The 14,839-nt window shown below is 41.1% G+C and overlaps 1 protein-coding gene and 1 long non-coding RNA gene across 2 annotated transcripts; both read left to right on the forward strand.

The window, feature by feature from the left end:
* Positions 1-1,248: 1,248 nt before the first annotated feature.
* On the forward strand, positions 1,249-3,295 carry LOC311501262. Its single transcript, XR_014699502.1, has 3 exons — positions 1,249-2,238; positions 2,319-2,457; positions 2,794-3,295. It is a non-coding gene; the product is annotated as an uncharacterized lncRNA (long non-coding RNA).
* An 8,354-nt stretch (positions 3,296-11,649) lies between these two features.
* LOC311501275 (endothelin-2-like) lies at positions 11,650-13,768 on the forward strand (the record flags this gene model as incomplete). The annotated part of the gene is made up of 5 exons (XM_084562994.1): positions 11,650-11,716; positions 12,400-12,544; positions 12,689-12,802; positions 13,341-13,418; positions 13,529-13,768. 5 exons carry the CDS (start codon positions 11,650-11,652, stop codon positions 13,626-13,628), a joined length of 504 nt encoding a protein of 167 aa, XP_084419120.1. The 3' UTR covers positions 13,629-13,768.
* Between the last annotated feature and the right edge of the window lie 1,071 nt (positions 13,769-14,839).

A 14,839-nucleotide genomic window follows, 5' to 3' on the forward strand; every position in this document is an offset into this window, starting at 1 on the left:
AGTCAGCAGCAGGTGCAGAGTGTGATACGAGGACTTCCCGGAAAACAGGGAAATTATTTTCATGAAGGAGGTTTATTAGACCGGTGTGTAGGATTCAGTGGCCTCTAGTGGCGAATCTTCAGATTGCAACCATCTGAATAACTACGTTTCCAAGACTGACCCAAATAATAATAATAATAATAATAGATGTTTTTATTATCCCTCTATAGTCAATATTTCTTTTATCTATTTTGGGCATCTGTAAAAAAAAATTGGTGGCCCCTGTTGAAGAGAAGACCCTCTCCCAAGTAGATGAAATTATCATTCTATTTTTAGGGTTATCTTTTATCTCTTTGCAATTCATATCAAATTCATCACATTTAGGGCTGCACAGTATTTCAGGCCAAGACTGAATTAAGATCCTAGTGGCCCCAGACTCTCACCACTGAAGGTGAATCAGAGCTATGATGAGTACTTTACTCTCTATCTTGCTTCCCTGTTCTTGAACAAGGACCTTGTTTCAAAATCTATTAGGCTGTTAATCTATTTTTTTCTTGGTTGGGTGTTATCTAATTACTTTAAACTGTTTTATGTGTGGAGAAAAAAAAACTAAAGATGTGCAGTTGTTCTAATTAGAGTTGACCAGCATAGTGATTCGCAAAGTGACCAATATTCCCAGTGCAACGACCATGAAAGAGACAATAAAGAGGGATCCCACCAACACTTACAAGACTTACAAGAAGTAGGGCAATTTTCTATGACAACTGGACATGGAAAAGGCCACTGACTGACACTACATTCACTGTGTCATGACCTGGCTCGTAAGCCATGAAAAAAAAAAAAAAACAGAGAAACGCGGTTTAAACATGAAGGTTAACTGATTTATTTAAACAAACCAAAAATCAACCCATGAGAATTAATGAGGTTTGAGTGTGAGCATCAGTGTGTCTGTCGATGGGTGCATGATAGTGTATGTGTATCGTTGGAAGGTGCTAACATAAAGCAAATAGGCCGAAGCCAACAGAACAAAAACCCATGCAGGAGGAATCCAGGTCGAAGAGCAGAGAGAGAGAGTGGGGACTCTTAAAGGCTCAGGGAGACTGGCCAGGTGCTCCCAATTGCCCAAACTGAGACCCGCCCACTAAGGTACCTGCAGAAAGAGACAAGCAACAAGACAAGGGGAAAACACAAAACAGGCCCTAGTAGCAGGCGGCCGTCACAACTGCCAAATAAAAATCAAACCAAGTAACGACTAATAGCCTACAGGACAACAGCCGATAAAACCAAACTCACCTCAGCAACATTCCTGCTCGACTTTCGCCCAACTACCACCTTCGTTTTCTGAAGGCGAAGACACAGCTGTGTCACCTCGCGTGGCCAGTCTCCACATGGAAGATGCAGAGCAGAGCCCTGAACTCTTTTACTGGAGCCACGTACATGGATGACACACATGGATCCAAACTGTAACACGGGAGGAGGAAGATTTCACAGAGCCGGACAAAAACAAAAAATAAATCTCAGAACGGACAAAGAAGAAGAGAACGACATTCTTTATGTGTCTGGAGTATCTGAAAAGGTAAAATAAACTAAATAAAAGTAAATAAATCAGTAAATAAATAAATCATTTAATGAATGCACCGCTGAATACAAGAGAACCGGCTCTGCAGGTCAGGACTCAGCAGTCCACCTACACCTCAAGGACAAAGGACACTCCTTTGACAACACTGTGCACGTTGAACCAGGGACGACATCAGGTTTGTCCCAGGACAACATTTTCCACCGCCCCATAGATCTGCAGCTCTTGCCTCTCAAACTGCATTGAAACACATTTACACCGTGAGCCGGTCATGATGAAGGTACAAAATGAGTGAAGAATCTCCTGACCGGCATTATTGGCTGTTCGATACGCCAGCTTCTTCTTTAGCCATGGTGGCGCAAAGGATTCCTAATAAGATAAAACGAGGCACAACATTTATGCGCTTTTTCGTGTTTTGCTATTACAGCATTTGGCCACACGGGGGCAGCAATGGCAATGGACTATGAGTTTTGATAATATCAGCTGAGCTGGCCAGGCCTTTTGGCCATGAATCAGTTTTCAGTGACAGCACTAAAGGAGTGAAGAGGAGTTCTAACCACAGCAGAATGTAACATCCCAAAGGCCTTATCCTAGTTGACTGACAGGTCCAAGTAGCCTTCTGGATCTGAGCGCTCTCATCCACCATGTCAGCACTACTGCATGGAGGAAGTGAATGACCCCAGGTGAACAAATGAAGAGTCAGTGAAAGGCTTGACCTGCATTCTTGGATGTTAAATACATTATTCTTTTTTTCCCCCCACAGCTATGGTGCAACAAAGGATTCCTACAAGATAAAACCAGGCAGCGCATTTAAGCGTGTGTACGTCTTTGCTATTACAGCATTTGGCCACACGGGGGCAGCAACCGATCAGGCCCTTTTCCTCATGAATCAGTTTTCAGAGGTGAGTAGTGTCCGTGAGCCCTCTGGATCCACCATGGCAGGCAGCATTACTCCTTGAATGAATGAAGGAGTGAATGACTCCTGTTGAACAAAAGAAGCGTGAGTGAAAGAATGAATGAGTTGCTTGTGTTTGCTTTTAATGTAAGCATTTCAGCTGTAGGCTTTCTAGGAATACTACACACAATACATTTAAATAATGAGGTGTTTATTTTGCTGCTATTCATTCGGCTCAATATGTATGAGAAAGCTGTAACTTTGTTGTGCCTGCTGTACGTCTACAGTGTGCTTAAGCTAGTTTCACTGCGGTTAAAGGTCTTAATATTCGCCACCACCACAGGATCATGATGCCGGTTGGCTAATGAAAGCTGATCACCGTGCGTGTGTTGGAGCAATCACACATTTGTGCACTGGAGTTGCTTGTCTCCACTTCAGCTTTGTGCACGGCCTCGCGAGTCTCAACATCTGGCGCTGCGATAAACACTGCAATTCCTGCAGGGCCTGGAAAGAGACAGAGGATGAGAGTCAAAACATGTATTTAGTAAATATGTATCCTAATAGTCTTTCTTAGGCCCTGTTCACACCCGACTTTAACCTGAAACTCGCATGACGTGTCTTTTAATGACTCACCTGAACTAGAGAATGTTGTTGAGATGAACCTGAGTTGTGTATTCTTCTTTATGATTCTTGGTTCTCTCATAATCATGCCAGGACATAGAAGAAATCTGCAGGTTCAACCTAAGGATGACTGTTGCTAGTTTACTCCTAGGCTCCACAGTAAAGGACCACAGAGCTCAGGAAATCCCCCAGAAAGGCCAAACCCAAAAGAGCTCACATAATCTTAATACATAAGTTTTTAATTAAACTGATTTCTCCTTTTCCTTTTTAGTCTGTTGTTATTTCTTTCTTTGAATCATTATTTTAAGTAAGGGAGACTTGCAAAGTAGGGATTTTCATTGCATGGTAGAAACTCCTGTGTTTTTACGCCGCATATGACGGTGAATCTGGAAATAACTGAAGATGCTAATTTCTTTCTTTGCAATAACAACAAAATTCACATATCACGCATTTTTTAACTGCACCTCAGCCAATGAGGTGAAATAGATGTAATAGATTTCAGAAATAATTCACCATAAGCAAGTGGATTAAATAGTTAACCAAAAGTATGAGTGATGCTTGAAACAGGTCAAAGCAAAAACATAAAAAAGAGCTAGAGCTACAAGTAGTATCAAGTAACAGATAAATTGTTGAAATAGTTAAAGTTAACAGGTCAAGGGCTGAAATAGTTAAATATCGACCTTATATTTGTAAAGCTTAAAGTAATGAATAACTGGGTGCGGTTATAAGCCATGAACAACAAAGCTTGAGTGGTTGGATAAAGCATGGAAAAAAGCGGTACAATTGGTAAAGTGAGCTTGAAGTGACTGTTCATATGAATGGAAGTACCTATGGAGGTACCTAATGCCCAGTGTTAACGTCTAATAAAAAGGTAATTTCAGCGAACTATCACGTGGATGCTATGACGTTTTTCCAAGGTCGGAGTGCTGTGATAAGGTTCACTAGAAAATGATACTCAAACAATATCATTACTCACAAGGGGAAGCATTTCTTCAGGGTGTCCTCCTCTGTGTGTATAATGAAACTGATTTCCATTTGATCGTATCTGGCTTTGTTCTTGTCATGGTGATAAATACGATGATGGTGATGTGTGGGGAAAAACGTGTAGAAAAAATGGACAATGTGTCTCCACTTTCCTCCATTGGTGAAACAGACGCTAGAATACCAGGGACGGGGGTGATGCTGTCTTGAGAGTTGGGAGTCAGAGGCAATCAAGGAATGAAACAACTAGCTAAAGTTATACTTCTCATAAAAATGGACTCTTGAACGTACATCAACATTATATTAACTACGTAAAATGAGAGAACCCATATTTGAAAAAAAAAAAAAATGTATTTGACGTGTTCTTTGTGTAGTGTTTTAGTTCAGCCCAAGTCCCATCCACCAAGATGGAGGAGGTGGAGCTCCACTTGCAGTGGCCTCACTTTTGAGGAGCTGTCATGGTGTCCACTCTTTATACAGTCTATGGCTGGAACATAACATGATTTAAAGACTTTAGAACTTTATTTTCTTAAGAATCCAACACAAACTATAGGACTGAATGATGAATAGTTTTCATTAGCCTGCTCCAATTTAATAATGTTCAAATTAATAATTAATTATACTTTGCTGTAAAAGGTCTCGTATTGATGTTGTGATATCGGTATCTTTAGCCTAGTCTGGTGTTACCAGTCTCAGTTCTTATCAGAATGTGTCTGGTAATGTTATGGGTCGTGTTTCAACCGATACAGAAAAAAAAGGCCTCTGCACACAATTGGAGTCCTACAACCAATTACAGCCATTTTACTGTAAACTAATTCAACTCCACAGTGCTCGGATGATGGGTATGATCAAGTCATTGTTACTCTTCTGTCCATCACCACATAAAGCCCACCTAAACTGTAAATGGTCTTTATTTATGTAGCACTATTCCATACACTCAAAACACTTTACAGTCACAATGACACACACCTAACCAGGGGCGCAGCACCAAATTCTGGGCCCCGTACACGCTTAATGTCAGTGGGCCCCTATCCATGCCAGTGCACAAAGCACGCGAGCAAAACAAAAAATAATAATTTGGGGTATTTATTTATAAATAAACAAGCATAAGTAGGGTTTCAGATCAGATTATATTGATGACTGGTTCTTTCATTCAACATCTGAATTGATGCATTTCGCCTGCTTGTGCTCAAACATCTATAAACATTATGCTACATCTGGTTTGTGTACTAACGTTTTGATCCGTGACACATTTTGATTCAAAAACATTTATTCTTGAACAGGAGCCAACAACTGTACACAGAGAATCAAATCAAATAAACTATCTAATTTTTCAATAAAATTGTTCTTCAGCTTGCAGAAAAAGAAATAAAGCCTTGCTAAAGCCTTACACGAGATGTAAGGATGTAATTTACATCCCAGTAAATGCCCACTGACTCTGGACTACGACAACGTTAACGTTAATTGGATGCAGTTACACAACAAGTAAACTCGGTTCACGTTTTGGAAAGAAAGCAGTTAATAGTTGCTTCCCATCATTCTGCCCTATTTCTTTTTCTTTCCGCTCGTTCTTTTTCTAGTACCCCGACTTGTGTTTTTTGGGCGGCATGATGACAGCTAGCCTCCAGGTCATTCAATCTGCGCTCACTGACGTACTTGTCGCCAGCCACTGTCTATAGGCGGACTAAACCATTTTGCGTCTCCAAGAGGGGGCCCCTAGAATGTCCAATATTTTGGGAGGGCTGTGACACAAAGTTCATTCTCTCAGTTGATGTTATCAATATATTTGAAATACATTATGACACCAATTAATTGGAGGGCCCAATTAATTAAAAAAATAAATCAGGATTTTCATGGGCCCTCTCCCTACTCGGGCCCTGGGTAGTCAGGTCCCCTTTTCCCCCCACTACCAAGCCCATGCACCTACCCATTCATTCACACGACAAAAGATGAGGTTTAAGCACGCACTGGGATTCATGGTCTTGCTCAAGGACACTTGTGACGCATATACTGGTAACTTTAGCACTGGAAGTCCTCTGCAAGGAATGGATTCAAATCTCTGGCAAAATACAGAGAGATCGACTAGCCTCTGTTTAATAAAATAAGAATTTACAGAAAACAGAAGAAACATATTCTACATTTATTCAGTTAATATTTTCTTCTTTCATTAGGTCTTACATAATCCCTAACATCCTGAGAATGGCTGTGAAATGCCACCGAAAGCGCTGGGAAAAGATCCAGTGTGAACCTTGAGTGGTCTAATAAAAGATGGTAGTTGCAGACAGGTGTGGCAGACAGCCTCACTTATGACGAATACCCAGACTGGTGGTGTCTCAGTGAGGTTAGTGTTGGCTTTAGTCTGTGTATTTAAGATGCTGGCAGTGATGCGGGTATCATCTACTCATGCAGGTGTTAGGACCATATTCTTCCCTCATATCAGGGTCCTGTCTGCCTGTGTGTGAGTCACTGCCCCGTGCTCCATCTTCTCATAACTCAAACTCTATCAGTCATTTCCAAATTTACTTACTGTCTCCTTTTCCTTGTTTGCATTTTTGCAATTGATGTGGTGGTGTCACATTCCTGATGGTGTAATAATTTAGCTGAAAGCAAAGAAGTGAGTCAAATGAGTTACAAAGTGTGTTATGGCCACGATACACCAAGCAGATGGTTGCAGGGCCATCGTTGAGCATCTGTGAGCCAAGTTTTTGCAGTGTGTCCTGGACCGTTGGCAGCGTTTCCAGTCTTGTTTACAATGGTTTTATATACATGAATATTTCCTCAATGACATGATTATCTGGAATGAATAAAATGTAAACCAGGTGATCAGCCAGATTAATGTGAAGCCAAGCCTGCACCATGGTAGCTCTTCACAGCTAATTACTCTTACTGTTGCAAAAGAAAATTAAATAATGACTACTGTCAGCTGCTGGTATGGAGAGTTATTTCATTTGAGACAGATGCAGAACATATTGTATTTTCCAGGAGGCATTTGGCTGTAGTCTTTGTGGTGTGTTCAAGTGGCACTTTTTCATCCAGACGCAAAGGACGTGAGGCAACATCACAGTGGCCTTTCGTTGCACAATATCAGTCACACAGTTCAATCACAGCACGTGTTGCAATAAAGTGGCAGCGAGACTGTGTGGGTCAGCCAAGGTTGTGGGTCTCAATAACATCCCTTAGCTGCCAACTAAATAAGGTAAAAATACATGTCCAAGCTGGACACCTCTGGTCACTGAGTGGGGCTGTGGCACCAACTTGATGCAGGAGACTGCAAGAACATGACTGTAGATGGATAGACGTAGCATTTTCTGTGTCTGTTAGGTGTTCCATGGCAGTCAGAGTATTGGCAAACAGTACTTTGCATCGTGTAATTTATAAATAATTTAAAATGTACATTGCATTTGGTTCAGTTATGTACTGCTATTCTACATTATAGTAAATTGTTGTCCTCCAAAAAGGGGCGGAGTCACAGTGCAAGTCAAGTACCTGAATGTGCAGGTCAGTTGAATAATGTGTTATACGCAAATAGAAATAGGAGGGACTTTAATATTTGCTAACTTTACTTATCTACATTTCAGCAGCAAATGTATTGAATATATAGACCAAATTAAGATTTTTTTAAAATAGTAATTTTTAATAATTTACACCCAGGGGAATCAAAGCTAACAAGTATATATAAAATTGATGAATTTACACAATAATGCATTGCTAATGCATTTAGAGCACTGTTATGCTAATACTCTAAAACGTTGGCTAAATTTGGGATGTAGGACTTTTCTTCAGTGAGAGTACAGGTTATGTTACTTTTACTTATAATACGTTATCTCTTTGCCTTGGATGTGATACTGGCTTTCAGACTTATGCTAAGGGTAAAGCTGAGCCATCTTAACACGCTATGCAGCTAACATTATATTTTGATGTGTCATGTCATGATGTTGAATTTCCAATTGCATAATGACCTGTGTTGGTACACGCTGTATTAATTTTCTCCACTGTGTCCTGAGTGTGACGACTTGTGTGTCATTGTGTCACAGTATGTACGTTTTCACCTCATCTCAGAGGAATTTCGAAAGATTCCACAATCTCCGCTATTTGTTTACCATCACACCAACTCACATTCCTCCGTCGCCCTCAGCACCAGCCGGAAGTGAGGGACAGATAAGGGCACTATTATTTTTTTCTTTTACGCTCCTGCTGTCTGGATAGTGCGGTAGGGGAAGGGGACAGAGGGAAGAGGAAATGAGGAGCAAGGGGCACCTTTAGAGTGAGCCCACTCCTCCAGTCTGCACCACAGGACAAATATTTCCTCGAGACGACACATTTTTTTTATTCACTATAACAAATAGTTGGTTAAATGCCAGTCTTTCTGCATTATGACATCTCCTTGGCATTTCCTCTTCTTCTCCACTCTTATAAACAGTTCAAGTATGCATACTTGCAGCAGTGTCGCTGTTACAGTTAACGCCCTCTATCTTCTATGTCTCTGCTGGAGTCCTGATATGAAATTCCTCAACGTTTGCAGGATTTTCCATCCTTCAAGACCTAAATAGAGGAACTCATTACAGTTTTTTTCCTGCTGGTTTGCAGTCTGGCTTCCACTTCGGTCAGACATTAAACCATTTATGGTATGTGTGAAACTCCAAAACAGGAATCATGTCATATGGCACAGAAAATACAATGAGGGGTGGTGGTGGTGGACCATTTTCATTTTATATGTTGATTACACTAATTAAGAAGTTTGACATCTAAAATAAATACTTTTTACTTTAAAACGGGTCAGTTTAACCTCCAACACAACAGGAGGTTTAATTCTATCATCGACCTCACTAAACACCCCTATCTTATATCAGATTTGTTGTAATCCTTCCATGCCTCCCAGCGCTATTCTGCTATCAGATGTACATAGTGTAATAGTTCCTATACTGGTACATGCTTGTGGATTTGAATTGGTTAATCCATTCTATTTGATAAGAGGAAGGAATACCTAGGGTGGGTTGATATGAGATACTGTAATTGTTCAGACTGTGTGGTCAAACCCATGTCTGTTAACTGTATGTCACTAGTAAGAGACAGCCTGCGTGTGTCAGTGGTGTTCCAGTGGTATTCATTATAACATGCACGGTCCCGTGTGTGTGGGTTGCAGAAAGCTGATGTGGCAAGCCGCCGCGTATCTCGCAGAGAAGGTCAGAGCGCCGTTCCACCACGCCGTTGTTTGTGTGGGACAGTGGTGCCATGACCTCACCTTCCTCCGGGGGTGGGTGCTGACAGCTGTCTTTGACTTCTCCGTCCCCTCGTATCAGCGGCGCGGAACGTGCAAACAACTCTGTCGCTCCTCATCTCTTCCTCTGCCGCCTCCAGCCTCATCCGCATGCCCAACGCCTTTGGAAAAAAAAAAAAAAGAACAGAACGGAAAGATAAACGCGGGGAACTTCATCACCTTGTATGACCTTCTTTTGAACAGTATAAAAAAACACAAAAAAAAAAAAAAAAAAAACAACAAATAATTGTAGCAGTCACGAAAAGTCAGTTTTCTTGACTAAACGGAGGGTATAACAAATTATTAACAAACTGATGAAGTTGTTAACCGATAATGGCATTATCTTATAGTGTTGTCAACTGCTATAGTTTCTTAATAACATAGCTGTGACAGATCGTTATATTTTCTGCAAGCCTGAATATATATATATGAATCTGTTAGAAGGACATATGCATTTTAGACGCATTTACTTTCCACAGCAGCTCAACAAACACCACCCACCACAAGATGAGGCCAAAAAGTCAGGGACAAATCTAGCAAGTGGAATTTTACAGGAGAGTAGTTCTTCAGGCTCAGTCAAAATCTGATTTTCAAATAACCCATCAGCATATTTGTACATGTGAATTATTTTTAGAGACTGTAGGGATGTGTTCACATGCTTTTCATACATCATTACATATGAATACAGCTCTGCCATATTATGAAAATGTAAAACTGTTGAAAAGTATATTAATACATGTAATAACGCATTATAATTTGTTATAATCTGTTATTAATTGTATTAATGTACTTTAAATTATTCAATAATTATTGAATATATTCAAATTTGGGGATGTATAAATAAGTTAAAAGTTTGCGCAAAATGTATACTTCTGTGTCGTTTCTGTGTTGTAGCTGTGTAGCACCTCCACAGCAGAGATGTAACTACATGTCACAGCAAAGCAGGCTGCATCAAAAGTTCATTAAATAACATCCGCCATTCGCGGGCTGTCCGTTGCGCAACCCTCTCATTACCCCTCTCCCCCTCTCCATTGTCATCTCAAAAGTCTTCACCAGAGCCACCTTCTTCTTGAGCCACCTGCCAGTTTCATCTACGACTATACCTCCAGCGTCTAGACTGTCCCTGGTAGTCCTGTCCCTATCTTCTTTCATCATCTGAGATTCAGCCCTATGACACCAACAAGCACATTTATTACCATGCACACTCATGTTCATGTTTCCTCTTTTTTCACCCACTTGATTTTTTTCCTTATTGAAATGCATTTCATTCAACAGTTGTACATACAGTAGGTATGATATGTGGCAGCAAGTTTGCCAACCGAACGTTTGAGAAGACATTTAGCTTGGTTGCAGTCGGGACAACTGCTGCGGCTCAGAGCAAGTTATCCAGGCACGGAGGGTTCGCGGTCCGACAACAAGTACACGGACACGTGTGTGCATGCCTGTATGAACGAATGGGTGGATGTGTCACTGTGACTGTAAACATCTCTGAGTTCCAATAGGTATAAAAGCACTGTATAAATACGAGCGTATTAACCAAAGAAAGCTGGTGAGGTTACAACCCAACAGTTTCCACTTTCAAGGTGGTGAATACATGTTTACTTTGAATCACAATTTAAAAATCACAACAAAGAAATTAACCACATACAATCATACTCCAGCCTTTGTAGATTCTTCCTATTTATCTCCCATACTGTAGAAGTATCTTTAGTTATTTGTAGAGGTTGTCTAAGGTTTGATTTCTTTAGGACATAGTTTGTTTAAATGGAACATCCAGGATAGTGGCTATACATACATTTACAACTCCCTCACTATTTGGTTCAATCTTCTCCCATTATAGTTAAAACACTGTTTAAATCAACTGCACTCTCAAACAGAACATTTCCAGTGTTAAAAATTATATTCTAATCCAAGCAGAAAGCAGACGTTTCGGTCTCCTGCGTCACAAAACAATGACAGGGAAAAAAATATGCATTACTCAAACCTGCCCTGCATTTTTGCCCTTCTTGTCCTGTTGGGGCGCTGACGATGTTCATAAGGTCACTGCTGGAATGTCTATTTGTGTGTGAGGGAGAGAGGAAGGGAGGGAGGGGGGCAGGTTGTGTAACAACAATGTTTTACATAGAAAGATGAGTACACACACAGGTAGGAGGAGCCGCCGCCGTGATATCACCCACAGTGGGTGTATAAGAAGACGCTTCTGGCAGGGATGTGAACACAAAGCACCTGTTGCTGCTCACCAGCCTGAACACACAGGATCTCTGTAGACCCGTGGACATCTTTCAGAGAGCGCGAACCGGCCGCCGCTGCTTTAACTTATCAAAACTCCATTCACAAAGGATGATGATGGCTTCCTCCATGTGCAAGATGCTCACTTTGTTCCTCATCTGCATTGCTCTGCAAGAGGGTGAGTAACTTTTCTTATGTTTTGTGGGTTTTTAAAGTGTTTTCCATTTTTTTTATTAGATTTTTTTTTTTTTTGCAATGAAGCACCACAAACTGCACCAGTTTGCTTTTGCAATATATTTAAAAAAATAAAAAAATAAAAAATTTATGCAATAAATAACAAGATCTTTCTTGACTTAAATAAAAGTTTGGGGGTTGTAGACCTAAGATTACAGTTAACATTACAAAACTGTTTAAATTTAATCAGATTAATTCAGCAGAAGCTTCAAGTTGTTGGTGTTTTTGCAGCTTGCGTGAGTTTATTGAGCAGCCTTTGATCTTCTGCCAATTTCCACATAATGCCAATGCAAAACAAGAGTTGGCTTCAGCCTTCCAGAGAATATAATCAGAGTAACACACCTTTTTTATTGAAGGGCAGCCACAGTGTTACCACAGCATTATTGATTCAAACACCTCTCGCCGCATTATAGGATTGTTTGACTTGGACTGGAGCTCTAGTCTCTTTGTAATGTGACAAACATGTTCCACTATTAATCAAAGCCACATTTGTTTAACCGCACTGCTAGGTGTTAGCCCACCGAGTGGGTTTATTTGTGTTTACATGCGATAATCCCTGACTACATAGTCATACTGCCGAGGCTTAGTTGGCACTTTTTAATCTCGGGATCCTTTGTGTTTTCCCAGGTTGTGGACTCCCCTTATCAGAGCTGCCACCTCAGGCACAGAATCCACGCCATGTCAGGACTAAACGCTGCTCCTGTAACAGCTGGGATGATAAAGAATGCATCTACTTCTGCCACCTGGATATTATCTGGGTCAACACCCCAAGGTGAGGCTGCAGAATACTTCAGACTTAAAGAGAAATGAGAAGAGCAAAGAGCAACCTTAACCCTAATCGCAACTCTGTTAGTGTCATTTTACAACTAATCCAAGACGCTTTCACTAAATGACTAGTTTCATTTTTCATTTACAGCAAGCTCCTTCCTTATGGTTTGGGAAATCCCCTGTCTCGCCGCCGCCGATCAGCCAACCGATGTGAATGTCTCAACCCAGCTGATAAAACTTGCAGCGGTTTCTGCCATGAAAGGTGAGCGCTCCTCCCGGCTTACCCCGTCTTCCTCCATCTACCTAGACCTACAGCAAAGCCAGTCTTTCCCCTCACATTCTTACCTTTGGGTGCTAGATAGTATCGGAGTTGCTTCTGTCTCTCCCTCCAGTGTCAGCGATGAGCCTTAGCTATGTTGACGTAGAGGAGTCAGAGAGGAGGCGGCGTGATTTAGAATGTGATAACTGTGCCACAGTATGAGGGTAGCGGTCATAGAGGAGAAAAGCCCGCATTTCTGAGTAGGCCTTGAATGTAATCACTTATTAGCAGTGCTGCTATATTTGGAAAGTTTACATATTTGCTTTTGCTCAAGGAAATGCTTGTTGCGTCTTATTGTGGTCACGAAACCACCAGTATGACTTAGTCACCGTCTCTAGATGTTATCTAAGACGTGCCTTGTATTCTTACTGATAAGGCATCTAGAAATATTAGTTTGAACTCCTGAGGTTTTGTTGGTCATAAACTAAATATGCTTCAAGTTTCACATTTGTTTTAATGGTGCTGTTGTGTCTGTCCACAGCTCAAAGGATTCCAGGACCAATGCCATTGGCCCACATTCAGAATCTGCAAGCACAAACAAATTGCTGGCATCTTTCAGGTAAATCAAGGAAAATGTAAAGATCAACCTTAAAAGTCACAATGAACTGCCTGCACTTATCTAAAACACAAGAAGCATCTCTGACCCGGATTCTTTTCTTTCCCCTATAGATCTCTGGTCAAGTCCAACACGGCAATCGCCAAAAGCTTTCTGTCATCACAGAAGAATCCTTCCAGAGTCAACAAGTTAATGAGCAGAACAAGGAGATAGAGGACCTCACGAAAACAAGGAGCAGTCCAGCCTTCATGGATTCAACCACCACGGACCAAAGACTCATGTGGATGCCTTTGGTTCAAGCTCCGATGTTTCATAAAAGAGTTCATAAACTCCTATGAACTCTGGAGATTCAGAGGTGGAAACAAGGGAGGCAGTGGTTCGAGTGTTTGATCAATAAGGTGGAGCTTTGGAAGAAAGCAGCTCCCCAAGAAAAGAAGCCTTCCAGCATGGAAGCAAGGACGGGTGGGGATGAAGTCTTAATAACGACCAACTTGTTGCAGAAGGACAAGTGTCCTTGGCTTTGTCCACAAAGCCAAGGACATGGAAACTGTCTCTGGGTTACAATGAGCAACTAGTGGCCAGTATTTGGCTTTAATGGACACGTCTGTATGCAAGTCACCTACACGTACGATTGTGGGACGGTCCCATATTTCAGATTCATATCAACTTTATGTTTAGTTGGGAACAGTTTGTCCGTGTTAATTCAAATATTCTCGAAAGTGCTCCGTCATTCTTGACCTTTGGTTTGGTCTTATATTCCTCTGTATCAGAGCTGGAATCTACCAAACTCCCTGATGTTTAGGGCGCAGTAGCAAATAGCTTTTTGATTATCAAGCAGTACTTGAAAACGGCAGCTTGTTCACTCTTGGCACATATCACTGCAGTGAAATGAAGGGCATCTCTTGGGAATTTATCTCACAAACAATTAGCTTTATGCAAGGTCCATTGTCAGCTCCTCCGCGCGCACACACACGCACACAAGCAGTATATTTTCAGTTAGTATAACAAGGGTAGTACACTAGGTCTATTGTGTTGGCTCAAATGTTTACTGCATAGCTCCTGTTTAATGTTTTGTTTGAGGATATGCCGCAGGGCTGCAATGATGTGCAGCTTGCCAAAAAACTATTTTCCCGTATGACAAATGTTCACTTTGTAACCTTTGTAAGTAGCCACTGGAAAATATGATTCCTGACTTCTGCTATGCATTTCCGAAGCCAAATACTGTGGTCTGCATTTTATTTTTTTTCTGTGCAATGAAGCCTTTCGTGCGCTTTATGTGTTAAACTGAAGTCAACAGGAACTGATGGACACATGGAGACTAAGAAAATATAAATTCTCAAATATCTCAATGCTGTATATGATGGATAGTTTACCAGCTTTAACTTGACTATCGATGGAATGAAAGCAACAACTGTAAATAGGAC

The sequence above is a fragment of the Chelon labrosus genome (assembly GCF_963514085.1).
Source record: "Chelon labrosus genome assembly, chromosome: 16".
NCBI lineage: Eukaryota > Metazoa > Chordata > Actinopteri > Mugiliformes > Mugilidae > Chelon > Chelon labrosus.